At 38.2% G+C, this 15014-nt stretch overlaps 1 protein-coding gene across 1 annotated transcript; it reads right to left on the minus strand.

The window, feature by feature from the left end:
- Positions 1 to 176: 176 nt before the first annotated feature.
- LOC130924182 (SH2 domain-containing protein 1A-like) lies at positions 177 to 14815 on the minus strand. The gene is made up of 5 exons (XM_057850587.1): positions 14653 to 14815; positions 13913 to 14058; positions 9596 to 9738; positions 7341 to 7404; positions 177 to 4428 (listed from the first exon to the last, which is right to left on the minus strand). Exons 1-5 carry the CDS (start codon positions 14777 to 14779, stop codon positions 4303 to 4305), a joined length of 606 nt encoding a protein of 201 aa, XP_057706570.1. The 5' UTR covers positions 14780 to 14815; the 3' UTR covers positions 177 to 4302.
- Positions 14816 to 15014: the final 199 nt, after the last annotated feature.

Below are 15014 nucleotides of genomic sequence, written 5' to 3' on the forward strand. Positions count from 1 at the left end.
TCTTTCTCTCTCGTGTTCACATTAACCCCCCCCCCCCCCCCCCCCCCCCCCCAGACTAGCCAGTAATGTCAATCACAAAAATGACAGCACCGCACACCCTCCCCAGCCTACCCAAGCAGTCAGCACTCTCTCCATGGAGATCAGCACTTCAATATGTCAAATTGAATTTTGTTCCATATAATGTGTCGTGTGTGTATGTGGGTCAGAGAGCAAATCAGAACTTATTTTCCCAAATCCTTTATTTTCCTCGTCACTCACATAAAAATACATTTGTTGTCAATTTATGTATGCAGTAATGGATATGAATGTTTCAGCAGATGAATATTTTACATCACACTTCCAAGTAAGTTAGGAGACATTTTCTTTGGCACAAACAAAACAGACTGCAATTGTACAGCTAAGCCCTTCATTACAGTTTTCATTCTCTGGCCATTTTAGTCCATTTTAAGGTCATGACTACACCTAGCAGGTTTTTTTTTCGTTTTTTTTTTTTTTTAAACCGAGGATCCTGCCCTATTACGTTTGGGAAAAATAATTACGTCCACACCAGTACATTTGTAGAAAGAAAAAAAAAGCTTCCACAGCCAACCGCATTCATTCATTTTTAAGTACATTCATAACAATGGGCGAAAAAAAAAAATCGTCCCCAATCCTTTGCATGTGTTCTTCAATATGAAGCACTGCAAGAGTTTGTAAATACAGTGGTACCTCTACATATGAAGTTAATTTGTCCGAGAACCTTGTTTGTAAGTCGAAATGGTCGGATTTGCCCATAAGAATACATTATAATTTCCATTAATTTGTTCCACAGCCCAAAAACATTACAGTAAATCCAGGGGTGAAAGTGGCTAGAATTTCTTGCCGGAACTCACTGATGTAAAGGTCACCACGGAGCCAGAATTTTTATTTATTTTTCATTCAAAATTGTATTTTTTTTCAATGATTTGCAAAATAAAAGTGAACAAAAACAGCAATAACCCCAATCGCCATCTCATTTTTAATTTTTCCTCATTTCCTCACATAATAAAGGCCAAATCTCAAGTTTAACTACTTAAGACCATAGGATATACTGTATATTGAAATTGTATAATAATATAAGTTAATGTAAACATTTACTTTTTTTTTTAAATAATAAAGATACGTAACATACATTCAGGAAAATAATTATAAATTACTTGTTTTATTCAGAGTGAGATGGAATATATTTTGAAGATCGCGCAAACATTGACTTTTTGAAATCATAAGGAAATGAATATGTATCATAACATAAATGAACGAATATAAGTCCAAAGTGCACATTGACAGCTTTAATGTTCCGAACCTCCCCATCAGAGCAAATAAAACTAAATGTGGTAAATAAGCCTCCTCAACTCTTTCGTTGCGCTTAAATATTTGATCCATTTTATGTTGCATTGCCCTTACTTTCTCGCATCAATTCAACAAGCTTTTTTTTTTTTTCCTGTTCCAGAAAACAAGCACATTTGAACCAATCAGAGCTAACCATCTCTGCTGATCACATGTTAGTATGTCGACCAATTGAACGGATAAATCAGTCCAGGCGTTTTGCTTTGCTGCGTGCATTCACACATTGATGTGACTCATCATGTAACTGCAGCGTCTGAGGAAACCTCCATGCCGTCCGTGGAATGAAATTAATAATAAATATTGGTGGAAACAGATTACGCTACAGAAACACTTTATTATGCTTGTTGTTAACACTTATGTATGTAAATCTGATGTTGGTAGATTGTTTTCTTCTTGGAGCTGAAATGCACGTGTGGCAGCTTAGCATCTTTTTTTTTTTTTTTTTTTTTTACATAGTGCTTTGAAACTGTCTGTCATATTTTCGGAATCAAAGCACGGTGTACCGGAACAGCATTCCGGCCCTGAATCTTACACCGGAACTGCGTTCTGCCCCTGAATCTTATACCGGAACTGCGTTCCTGACCGTTCTGGCCCACTTTCACCCCAGAGTAAATCCTTATTAAATACTGCTGGTACTGTTGCAAATAGAATTTAACAGAGCAAAACAAATAATTAATTAAAAATCGGAAAAATAATATAGTAATAGTAATAATAATAATAATACCTGTAATAATGTAACGAAACGGGTTTTAATGTCGCGGATGTGTTTTACGTGGTGTACCTGAACACACCCCGTGGGTGACTTGACAGGGTGAGAGAGGACTTTTTACTTTTTTTCATGTTCAGCTGCGACAGACAGTAGTCAGTTTGTGTTGCACAAGTTCTGAAATGAATGATTAAAACGACGAAGCTGGCGATGTTACCACAATATTAACTGTCACCTTAACTAATTTATGGACACGCACCGCGCTCATATTTTTGTTTTTTATCATTTCCATTTTCATTTCAATGGGAAGCATCACCTCTTTCCACCACTTGCACTAACATTCTTGGAACCCATGTTGATTTCCCTCACAAGAAAATCCGCCGTGTGTCCGTCTTGCGGTAAAACAAAGAAACTGCGGCGCTGTCATAAATCGTCGTAGTTCAAGAATGTCGTCGGATGTAGAAACAAATGGCGAGGCAAATTTTACGTCGGATGTCGAAAAAATTGTGTGTCAAAGCGATCATATGTCGAGGTACCAATCAGAGGAGTTCCCTAAAAAATTGATTATTACATGCATCGCGATTCGACACGCGACAATTCGATTACGATTCATGAAGGCTCAAAAACGATGATTTTCCCAGCGGAATGAAATTCAAGACACGTCTGCCGCCCGGACACCTTTAACGGACGCACGCACGTTATCATGGATGCTACCTGTAACTGAGGGAGAGATTAACTCTTTTTCAAAAGACTGGAAAATAAATTTGTATATGAGACAGGCAGGGACAGAAGCGCGCCGGGTCGCGCTTCTGTGTACTTTATTTTTTAGAACGAGAGGGGAAGAGAGATAATTCGTTGCTCCTCGTCTTTCAGATGTCCAGCTGTAGTTTCAAGTCATGTCAATTGAAAAATGTCCTGAGTGTGTTGCTAAGACCCGTGTGCGTCTACAAGAGGTGAGTACACGAACCCTCTTGTACTGTTTAGCCTTTATTGTTGTTGTTTTTGAGGTGTTAATAGTTAGCGCCGAGCGCTAAGCTAATTAGCCAATTCACTAACGTGTATTTCACATGCAGAACGTGTAAAACCATGATTAAGTACAGCAGTAACACTACAAACATGCGAAATAGTACAGAAATCTGTGAAAACAAAGTCTCTTAGTTAAAAGAAGGCTTATTTCTAAAGACACTTTGTTTCAAGAAAATTTGGAATTCATTCCACCTGTGTAAATTGTATTGTATTGTTGAGTGAAATAAGTACTCCCTTTAAATTAGTTAATGTTTTCGCACTTTCCTGTAAAACTAAATATATAAAAAAGCAGCTTAAGGGCAGGTTTTTGTTGTATGGGCATGTTTCCATCGTTCCTGTTGAATCATTAGGATATTATAAATAAATAATGGACAAAAATGTGTTTGTCTGCTATTTTAATTAGTAATGTACGATGCATCGATAATCGTGATAACAGTGATCATCGTCAATACCGTGATCATTGTTCAAGAATCGAATCGTAGCCCCCTGAATCGTAATCGAATCGAATTGTGGGGTGCCGAACATTGCACACCCCTAGTACCAATATAAATGGAAGCAAAAAAAGCACCTGTCTAATTTACTCTGAATCGTAATCGAATCGAATCGTGGGGTGCCGAACATTGCACACCCCTAGTACCAATATAAATGGAAGCAAAAAAAGCACCTGTCTAATTTACTCTAAATGTAAACATTGGTCTCATGTGTGACGTAGGGACAAGGTTTGTCGCAGTCAGTGACGTTTCCACAGTTAAATCTTCTGTTATCAGTGTCCACATGATGTCGCCACAAAAGCAGAATTCACACTTCTTTACTCTGGCCACAGTTTTCAAGAACCCTCGTTTAAAAGTGCGTGTGGATGTTAGACCAAAACATTGAAAAACTTCATTTTACCAAATACCCTGCTACGCGTAGACATTGCCTAAGTCATGCGATTGTAGCTACATTTATATATTTTGACTGCTGCAGTGGAAAAGCAAAAATAATCCAAGTTTATAAACACATTTTAGTTGTAGCTGTTAAATTGTAACAATATCTCTATTTAAGGTCAATTTTACATTTTATTTCTGTACCTAACCAAGATTCTCCATGAGGTTTTCTTTTTCAATTTTGTGTTTCTTAGCAGCACCCGACAGCTGAAGCAGAGTACTCGAGCTGCCTTATGTTGGTGACAGGCTATTACTGGGTGTCCACACCGCTGTGTGTGTTTACGCCCGTCTCTGGGCAATGACAGGGTAAAGCAGAGGCATGGCGATTCCTTGTCCGGGTTGCTGGAAAGCTGCTATCAAGTTGGTGATTTTACGGAAATGCCGTTTTGGTACACCGGGAACGCTCTGGGGGATAAGAAGAAAAGAAAGTAAAGCATGAGGCAGAGGACAATTCATAGACTTCATCTTCACATCAAACCCAAAGGGGAAAAGAAAAAGATGAGACACTGGTTTGAAATGAGCCAGCTGTACTCAACAAAATACATTGAAGACTGACCAGGATACAAATAGGCCTTTTGCAAAAATAACGATTTTTTTTTAACCTGCTTTATATATGACACAATCAATTTGGCACAGCTCTCATTAAAGACAGAAAATTAATAGAAGAGAGAATAACTGGTGATAGCAGATGGGAAAATAAAACACTGGGGTATTCAAGGCTAAATTGGGAAAATGCAGACTGAGTTCTTCACTCCCCCTAGGCGTTTTCACATGTTGTTTGTCAACAAAAACAATTATTCATGTTGATTACGGGTGTATGTTTGAAATGTGTGCCATTATCTCAGGAGCTTCCATTGTGGCCAATTAAAACAGAAACAACACAAACATATGTGTCTTCAAAACAACAAAAATTGTTTGGAAGTCATTTTCTCCACCTGGCAAAATGGAAGCCCGCTTACGGGAGCTAAATTGAACATTTCAAAATAGTGTTGCTTTGTCAGATGAGAGGTTTTATTCAGCCGTTATTGCATTGCATTCTTTTCACACTGAAAAAAAAAAAGCATTTTATAATCATTCAGCCAAACATTGATTTTTTTCTATAAATGTCCTTTTCTCTCGCTGGCGGAAAGTATTAACTTGTGAAATATTTCATAAAAGTGTTATTGGTTATGAATAATGTAAAAGATTATTGAGCTTGTAGCACAGTCCGTGTTTGTCCACATCAATATTGTTTGATTGATAGCGTCAATGTGCAACATGATGGCATTCGAGTTGGTACGTGACCATGTGCCATACGTGTCACATCCTGTAGGCGCAGCGAACACATTACGGGGATGTCACTGTACTGTATGTGCACAGCCTCAATCATAGACCTCATCACTAATTCTGTCAGGTCCCATCCTGCATTTCACTTCTGAAGCGCAACAATGTCTGACATTTAAATCTATTCCATAAAGGTGAAGGAATGCAGCAATTGTGCAGCGCTTCCTCTGCTAAGAAATCTCAACTTGATAAATAGATGAGAAAGAGCCATGCACATTCGAAGACAATCTGTTCCGAGGCGGTTTGTGACCTGTGTACACCTTTATTTTAAAACATTTTAACAATGTAGAAAATGTGAAAAATAGGTTTAACACTCTTTGTATTAAAAGGAAAATCCATTAAATATTTACCATTTCATTTGCCAGACAGATGGCATTAAAGTGCGTACGACAGGAGAAAAAAAGTCTTAAATAGGAATAATAAGTGAATTAGAATTATATTTTGAGACTATTCGACTATATAGAACAATTTAGCAAAGCGCAGATGACGAGAAATTAGTCTTTTAATCTGCCGGTTAGCCATGCCTACCATTATAGCGTCCCCAACAGGTGGATGACGTCAGCGGAGTCACGATTTCATCTGATTTAGTATGCAGCCCACTGAGGGGGAAATATTCAAAACGAGAAAAACGCGACAAAGAGAGCCGCAAAATGTCATTGTTTCAGTCCGTCTCCTCCAATATTTTTACAGGATATTCTTTTTATCCAAGTATTTTTTCCCCAATAGCTAAATAAATGGCTTTAGAAGGACCAGTAAACCCGTTGAGGGGGAATTATTCAGAATGGGGAAAACGCGACGAAGAGAGCCACAAAATGTCATTGTTTCCGTCTCTCTACTCCAATATTTTTACAGGATATTCTTTTTGTCCAAGTATTTTCCCCAATAGCTAAATAAATGGCTTGAGAAGGAACAGTCAACCCGTTGAGGGGGAATTATTCAGATCGAATACAGCGAGAGGAGGGCGGCTGCAGCTGTTGTGCAGTTAACATGTGCAGCTAATGTGTATGAGGAGAGCTTTTTACGGTACATGCCCATCCATGATCAAATGTAAGTAGTCCTTTATTTAAAGAAAGTTTGTAGTGTTTACTTTGTAATCGCTGTATTCGCGGCTATTTTTAACTCAAAGTTACAATTTTTGATTGGTCGGAAAATTTGACAGAACACTGGGCACATGAAAAGAGGAATAAGCCAAGTATAGTGCTCTTCTGGCGGGGGGGATGTGCGACAAGCCGCCAGTCGTCGGCTGAGGGGACAAACAGCATGTCAGCCACAAAATGCAAGCCACCTACATATTAAAATGATCCCAGTATTTGGCATAATACAAAACACGATGTTTACTCACTTTCTCGTAAGTCCCATGGTCCCACAGTAGTAGGGCATGTTTTGGCCAATATCCACCGGTGAATGGTAACCTTTTGAAACCCCCAAAGAGCGCACACGCCTCTCCCTCGTTACAGCAAGATTTTTCTGCAGCTGTTTGGCTGGCTTGATGTGAAAAATAAACGTATTAATCCGCAAAATCAGCTGAATCCTTAGTCTTTCTCATACAACAGTACGGCTGTATAGTGAAGAGGACTCCTTCCTCCGTACATGTCAAAGCGGCCTCTTTCTCAGCTTGAGACTGTTGCCGGAAGTCACTCAATTTCATGGCACGGGATTCAAAAAACTAAATATATATAGCTTCCACACACATCCAAGCGGTCCATTTCATTCAGGAGCATAAACAAGGAGCATAAAATACCGAGTGTATTATGAAATAAACATGCTTTTTCGTGTCACAGGCACTTTAATGAAATCATTTAAATGCTTTGTACTGTATCTTTTTTTATTGCTTTACGTGTTAAATGTGTACATAATATTTTATTAAATCTATTGACGCCCCCTTGAATTGAATCATGGCAGACTTTTTAGTATCAGCAAATACCGTATCGTTTAAAGAATTGATGCCGTATAGTCATGAAACTAGTGATTTGCACACCTAGTAAAAACCTTACCTCTGCAGCCCATGAACCGCCATCATGCTTGTAAAGTCTATATGTGTAGACAACTCCTTGGCACCTATACACACACAAACACAGCTTGCCCGTCAAAAATTTGACATCAACACCTGAAAATACCTAAGGCCACAACTAAGGCTGAAACGATTATTCAATTAATCAGATACATGTCACTTCTTTCAATTACTGTACCTTCACAATTTACCTTGAAGTTGTTTTCGGCATGTTCTAAGTAGCAATGAAGACGATATGCATGACTATTTCCTTCAACTGTATTGATTATCAAATTCATTGGCAACTAATTTATTAATCGATTTAGTTGATTAGTTGTTGCAGCTTTATTAGGAAGCTAGTTTAGACAGATGTCCGAAAATTGGCAAAAATGTGAATAGCGTACCGCACGTAACATGTCACCTTTGCTCATTAATATTCATGACATTAGCAACTGTTGCTGGGGGGGGGGTCAAACTTGCTATTGTCCATCATGCTAGATGCATGTCAACAGTGTAGGAATGTTTACTGAGTTAAACCTACCAATTCTGTCCGAAAATGATGTCCCTTGTGCCAAATTCACTAGTAAAGATGTGGAAGAACATGCAAATGTTCAGTTAAAGAGATGGCTTGAGTGTTGAGGGTTAAAAAAGACGGGAATAAGAGCCGACCTGATCCAGAGGTAGCTTTTTTATCGACACGCTTTTCTTGTGTGCATTGCCTTACGCCACTGACAACGACATTGTCCTGTTTCAACAAACTATCCTTTACCACCATATGCCCTGTCTTTCTTATATTTTATATTCTCTGGTTGTTTTACGTCTCTGACCGTTCTTAGGTGTAATTTATATTGCTATTTTTGTGCAGTGATCGCAAATGCTACTCAGTGACAGCCAACGAACACTTTTAATTTTTTCATTTATAACAAATCTTAATTTATTTACACTTCCCCCTTACCAAGTTTGTTTCTTTACAACAGAAAAGGTAAAGCTGTTAAATATAGAGCCTACCTGTAGGCATGAACAGGCATACTACAAAAAGACCAAGGCCAAACATGGCTATTTAAATATCCGTATTTTAGAAAAAAAATAGGCCTATATGACTGTTGTGATATATAAATGTCAGTCAAAGCAGTAGTACCACCTGCAAGTAACTAGGGAGGAGGCTATATTATATATACTGTATATACACACAACAAATTCTTAATTCCCAGCTCTGAACAACTAAATTAAAAAAAGATTCTTCATAAATATCACAACTGATATGTGAGTCAATCTGACTGTTGGCAACACAGGTCAGAACAACAGTGGCAGTCAGATACCATTATTTTTATCCAGGTCATTCATTGTCAGACAAGAAGCACGGCAAAATGCCACGCTAAAAAATAAGTAAAAATATCAAAATGGCTTTCCTCTTGAGCGCAGGCTGCGGCAGGCAATGGATCAGGATTGTCATCTGTAGGACCATAGCCCCCAACAAAATGTTTACTGCATATGAAGATGAATGGCTTCACCTTGCTGGCGTCAAACTGGTCTTTTGGACTTCCACACAACTTGATCCATTGTTCACATATTTTCCTCTGAGTTTTTTGCTTCGGGAAACGTATGAAGAAAACATCCTTCATATAAGGACAGTGGTAATGTCTAGAGTCGTTTCTACATGTTCCATAGCAGCAGTGTTTACTCGGCATGTTCTTTTTTGAAAGATTACCGGCAGAAAACAAGCAGTACTAGCATGTGTTATATGCGAGCGCGCTTCTATGTTGACCCCCTTCCGGTTTACAGTAGTGACGTCACGCAGCTTTGCGGTCTAAAAATAGCATTTGTGCGGTACGCTATTGTTGTTTTCCCAATTATAAGCAGATTTTTGTTCATGTCCTACTTTGACTTAACAAAATATAATGAAAAAAATCTGATAATATTTACAATTGAGACGTGATATACTGAATTTGTTATAATTTCAATAATTTAGACAGGTTTAAGGTGAAGAAGGTCCTAAACGATTAATCGGTTATCAAAATAGTTGACGATTAATTTGCTAATCGATTAGTTGCCAATTATTCGATTAACTGTTGCATCTCTAGCCACAACACAATACGTTACAGTATTTACTGGTCAGTTATTCCTTTCTGGTTTGCATTTCTCTTTTATTCCAATTAACATGAACAAAAGTATATACAGAATTAATGATTACGTATGGTTTACATTGATTTAAGTAACGGATGGCCTGGGAAGGAAAGCAAAAGTTGCTCTGATACTCACAGCACACAGAGGCAGTAGATGCCTGGTACAGAATCGCTGTTTCGTATCAAGTAGCATCCATCTCGTCCATCCAGCGCCAGTTGCCTCTCCCCCTCCTTCATACCAATTGCTCCATGGTAAACGGACAATTTCTCCATCTCAACCTTTAAAGGTTTACATGCCGCAATTGCTTTGGTATCGTTCATAACCACTGCAAAAAAATAATCCCTTGCTCCCCTTTTCACATTCTGCAATCGAGCTAAAAGATTTGACTAAAAGACCCAGACTTGTTTTGTCTTGTTCAAGCTGGCTCTTACAAATGTCTGTTTTGGCGCTCCAGCCCTGGTTAACTTGCATTCTGAATTTCCTCCTATCACACGCTGACGGCAGTCAGCGCACTTTGAGCCGTGTGGCTCATTGCTCAACATTCGTCTCTTTCAAAAACACATTTTTAAACATAGTTTTGACAGGAAATAACTTCAAACCCCAACGGAAACAACTTCCACGAAACAAAAAGTAAACATTAGTCACAAAACTAACTGTACATAATTGAATGCATCAGTAAAGTAAAAGCAGCACTTTGTTTTCAATTGAATCAACAGGCTGCTTTGTTGTTTTGTCACTGGAAATAACTACTTATATTCCTTATGGTTAATTTGCTAACCATAAGGAATACATACAATTCCTTATAGTTGATCCACCCCCCCCCCAAATTAAGTATATGCAGCACTAAAATTAATGAATTGAGGAAAATGTGCTCCAGATTAATAAAACTAAAACGCATTATATCGATTTATAACATTACTAATTTTTTTTTCCTACATTACATTGGTCAACAAGAAAATTGTTGCATTGATGCAAACACTGTTTAACCTTGCTTACTAATCTTAATCTTGTTTTATCTTGACGTCTTAATTTTCTATCACTTTTATCCTCCTTTTTATTTGTGTATCCTGCTTTTGTGTTTGTATTTTTCTTAATTTTTAATCTCTATTGTACAATGTTTTTGAGTGTTTGAAAGGCGCTTGAAATAAAATGTATTAATTTAATTATTATTAATTGCAGTGGCGCCTCCAGAAATTTTTCATAGGGGTGGCCAGATTGGGCCACTTAAAATCTTGGGGTGGCGATAACTAAAAGCCGTAATTTCAGGTTTTCATTATAATATTGCAGTTAAAAGGTCAGGGGAAAACTATCAAAGACTTACGGACACAGCTACTGATATACTTTGGTGGCTACTGATATACTTTGGTGTATTGTGTAATATTTGATGTTACTAATGATTTAATGTGCATAGTCCATAACTGTCCAGTCAACATTTTGAGTTCCACAACAATTCTGTTTTATTGTGTTATGTATATATTAGGCATAAGGTGTACATTTAACTAGGGCTGTCAAACGATTAAAATGTTTAATCGAGTTAATCACAGCTTAAAAATTAATTAATCGTAATTAATCACATTTCAAACCATCTCTAAAATATGCCATATTTTTCTGTAAATTATTGTTGGAATGGAAAGATAAGACGGATATATACATTCAACATACTGTACATAAGTACTGTATTTGTTTATTATAACAGTAAATCCACAAGATGGCATTAACATTATTAACATTCTTTCTGTGAAAGGGATCCACCGATAGAAAGACTTGTAATTCTTAAAGGATAAATGTGAGTTTGTATATTGTGACTAAATATTGCCATCTAGTGTATTTGTTGAGCTTTCAGTAAATGATACTGTAGCGACTTAACTGTTCTGCCCAGATGCATGATGGGAAGTGGTCCAACAATGACTGTGTGTGGTGGCTGCAAATGCTATGCGTTGGGTACACTACAGGGTATTAAGAAAAAGATAAACTCCTGTCATCATTCCCCACGTCGCTTCCCACAATATTTATAGTTGCTGTGGGAGAGATGACAAAGCTTTTGCCAATTAAACGCACGACCCCAATGTATGCTTGTATCTACTCCTCCCACTTGACACTGCCTCTGATCTGTGTATATAAGTAAACGGTGCCATTGTAGGCTGTTTGGGGCAATGCGTGAGTGAGTCGCACCGCGAATGCGTTAATTGCGATAACTATTTTCACGTGATTAATTAGAAAAATGAATTACCGCCTGTTAACGCAATAAATTTGACAGCCCTACATTTAACAAAACAAAACAAATGCATTCATTTGGGATGAAATGCATAACTGATGCTACAACAAGCTAACGTCTTATCTAACGTCTAATCCTATACTGGCAAGCGGGGTGGCCAGTGGGGTGGCCAACCAATTTATAGGGGTGGCCGTGGCCACCCCTGGCCACCCCCTGGTGGCGCCACTAATTACTTGTTCTAAGATAATTTTGAAGTGCTGATTCCAGTTTGACCTTTTTTTCTGGAAACTTTTTTTTGCCAATCAAGATTGAAAAAATTGAAATTATTGCATTTGCAATAAGTACAAGTCATATTTTTAAAACGTGGGAATATACAGTATCTGACATTTGAAAAATAGGCAAAACTAACAAAATGTAACAAAAAAATACCTGTTATCAAGAGCGTGGGTTTGGTCTCAACATACATACATACACACATGTATATATATACATATATACAGTGCTGCTCGAAAGTTTGTGAACCCCACAGCGATGGTCAGATTTTTTGTAAAAAAAAACTAAAATAACCTTATTAAATGTTAAGTTATACCCAAATCCACAATACTGACATTCCAAATAATGGACTGAAACAAAAGAAATAGTTATATTGTCATTCTTTATTTAACAAAAGTGGTTGATTTAAGAAAAACTCAGATATCATGTGTGCAAAAGTATGTGAACCCCTTCAGTTAATAGGATATTGCGCCTCCTTTTGCAGAGATTACCTCAACCAAACGGTTTCTGTAGTGACTAATCAGCCTCTCACATCTACTTTGGGGGATTTTTGCCCATTCTTCCTTGCAGAACGCAGTCAGTTGAGAGAGGTTTGATGGGCGTCTGGCATGAACTGCTCGCTTCAGGTCCCGCCACAGCATTTCAATGGGATTTAGGTCAGGACTTTGACTGGGCCAGTCCAGAACACGAATCTTCTTCTTTTTCAGCCATTCCTTGGTTGTATTGCTGGAATGCTTTGGATCATTATCATGTTGCATGATCCACCTTCTGCCAACCTTTAACTTCAAAACAGATGGCGTCAGGTTATGTTCTAGGATTTGACAATATTCCTCAGAATTCATGATTCCCTGGACTATGTGGAGTTGTCCAGGTCCTGAGGATGAAAAGCAAGCCCAGATCTTGACATTCCCACCTCCATGCTTCACTGTTGGGAGAAGGTTCTTTTGGTGGTATGCAGTGTTGACTTTTCGCCAGACATGGCGGTTTTGGTTGTGACCAAACAGTTCAATTTTGCACCTACATCAGTTGATGAAAACTCTTTTTAATTTAGTCTCGACAACACAACTGTTAAAAAAACAAAAAAAAACTACTGAATTGATTGATTAGGAAATCAGGTTGAAATAATAGAAAATTCCAAAATGTTGAGGGGGTTCACAAACTTTTGAGCAGCACTGTATATATATAACAGCATAACCTGCATGTACACTTTTTGCTGGGGACGAGACATTTAAAAAACCAAACAGACTGGGTGAACGGGGCAAAGGGCCACATTTCTCATGAATATGAACCAATTTTTTTTTTTTTTTTCCCTTCAGGCATAACAAATCCAAAAACATACAGCATTTATATGTGTTTACAATTAATTCAACCCGAAAAGAAAAGGGCTGACGGGAGAAGCCGAAGCTTATTGAAACCCGTCCCCAGTATACCATATAGGATGCAGAAATGCGTCCTTCGCCTTCGAGTGTCTGTGAGTACTCAATTGGCTAAATGATCAACGCAAAATAAATCTGTATCGACTGATAACAACGTGCTTTGGTGATACACTGTTCGATTCAAACCTTTGTTTTCCAAAACTACTAAAGAAACATTTTGAGAACTTAACCAAAATAAATGTCTGTTTTTTATTAGCAACATACGCATCCTGAAAAGTTGGTAGTGCTATGTCCCTACCGTCCCTATGCAAACCTACGCCCTTGCCTGTTATGCCATGTTTTCGACAACTGCAGACTGGAGATTGGGACAATGTGACCTGTGCTGTCAAATCACTCCAATATGTAAAAATCAGTCAATTATGAGAAGTTAATGTTGACAACTATTCAGAAAAATGTATATAACTTTGCAAAGGACTGAAAGTTAAGATGGTAATAGCGGAAAAATATGATTTTTATTTTTATTTATTTTTTAAATAACAAGAAAGTCCATCCAACTGCTTTCGTGGTATCGAAGAAAAGGGTACTTACAAGTATCTCCAGGGATCCCTTTTCTAGTCCGGGTCTCATAACAAAATAAGACAAAAATGTCAGCAGCATCAATGGGCGGCCGATGGACCCCAACCACCTCCCACCTATGGCTGTGATGTAATCAACATTGAAGAAATTTGCTTCATCTATCAAAAGAAGTGCAGAAACAATGGGACATTCAAGATTATGGCATTGTATTTGTTATATTTCTACAGAATAACTGTGTAAATCATCATAAAGAAGCTGAAAACAACTGAAACAAAAACAGCACAAGTGTCAACATCAGCCACACAATTAAAACCAAGCTATTATTACATTGTACAGTTTTGACATGTTTGATTCATAAGACACTTCATTGCGACGTTTCTTCAAATTTGCAGGCAGACAACAACAACAAAAAAAGATCCTTTAACTCAACCCGCATTTTCTCATGTCTCGTTCACCAGTGTCTTCTATTGATTGTGTGTCAAGGACGCATACACTTGACGTGCAGAAGAACAGCGAGGATGCAGCTAATGAAGCCGTGTGTATCTCAACATAGCCTACTGCAGAGCTGATCCAAACTCTACTTGCAATCTGTCCTGTCATTTACAGAGTTGCTGCGGTGTCAAATGTTGCTGTAAACAGGAGCTGGTGATTAAAATATTGAATTTTGTGTGCACATTTTGTTTAAGCGGGTGCCATAGCATCTGGTGTGTCACATTGAGATGTGTATCATTAGAGGCGAAGAGGCCACACACTCATGCATGGTGTTGTCCTTCCAGTATTGCTCTTACAGAAGAGAGCTTTGATAGTCTTTTGATCTGGATTTGGTTTAAGGTTTCTCCATTCTATGAGTGTAGCCTCCGAGTCATCCGTCTGTGTCATAGCTCTCTTTCCCTCAGCTTGTAAAGATCACGAGCGTTGGGCTTCTGGGCTGGGTGTGGAAGGAGGCAGCGCGGTCTTAACTGTCTGCGGAATGCATCTATCTGAAGCACGCTAGCGCCGCTTAGTGGTTGAAGACGTTAAGATTAGATGCACGCTCATGCTTGGGTAGTAGCTGACTTTATGAAAGGAAAGGCCACCAGTCCGTCAATTAATTTTAAATATTCAATGCTGTCAA

This window comes from Corythoichthys intestinalis, chromosome 11, assembly GCF_030265065.1.
Source record: "Corythoichthys intestinalis isolate RoL2023-P3 chromosome 11, ASM3026506v1, whole genome shotgun sequence".
Lineage (NCBI taxonomy): Eukaryota > Metazoa > Chordata > Actinopteri > Syngnathiformes > Syngnathidae > Corythoichthys > Corythoichthys intestinalis.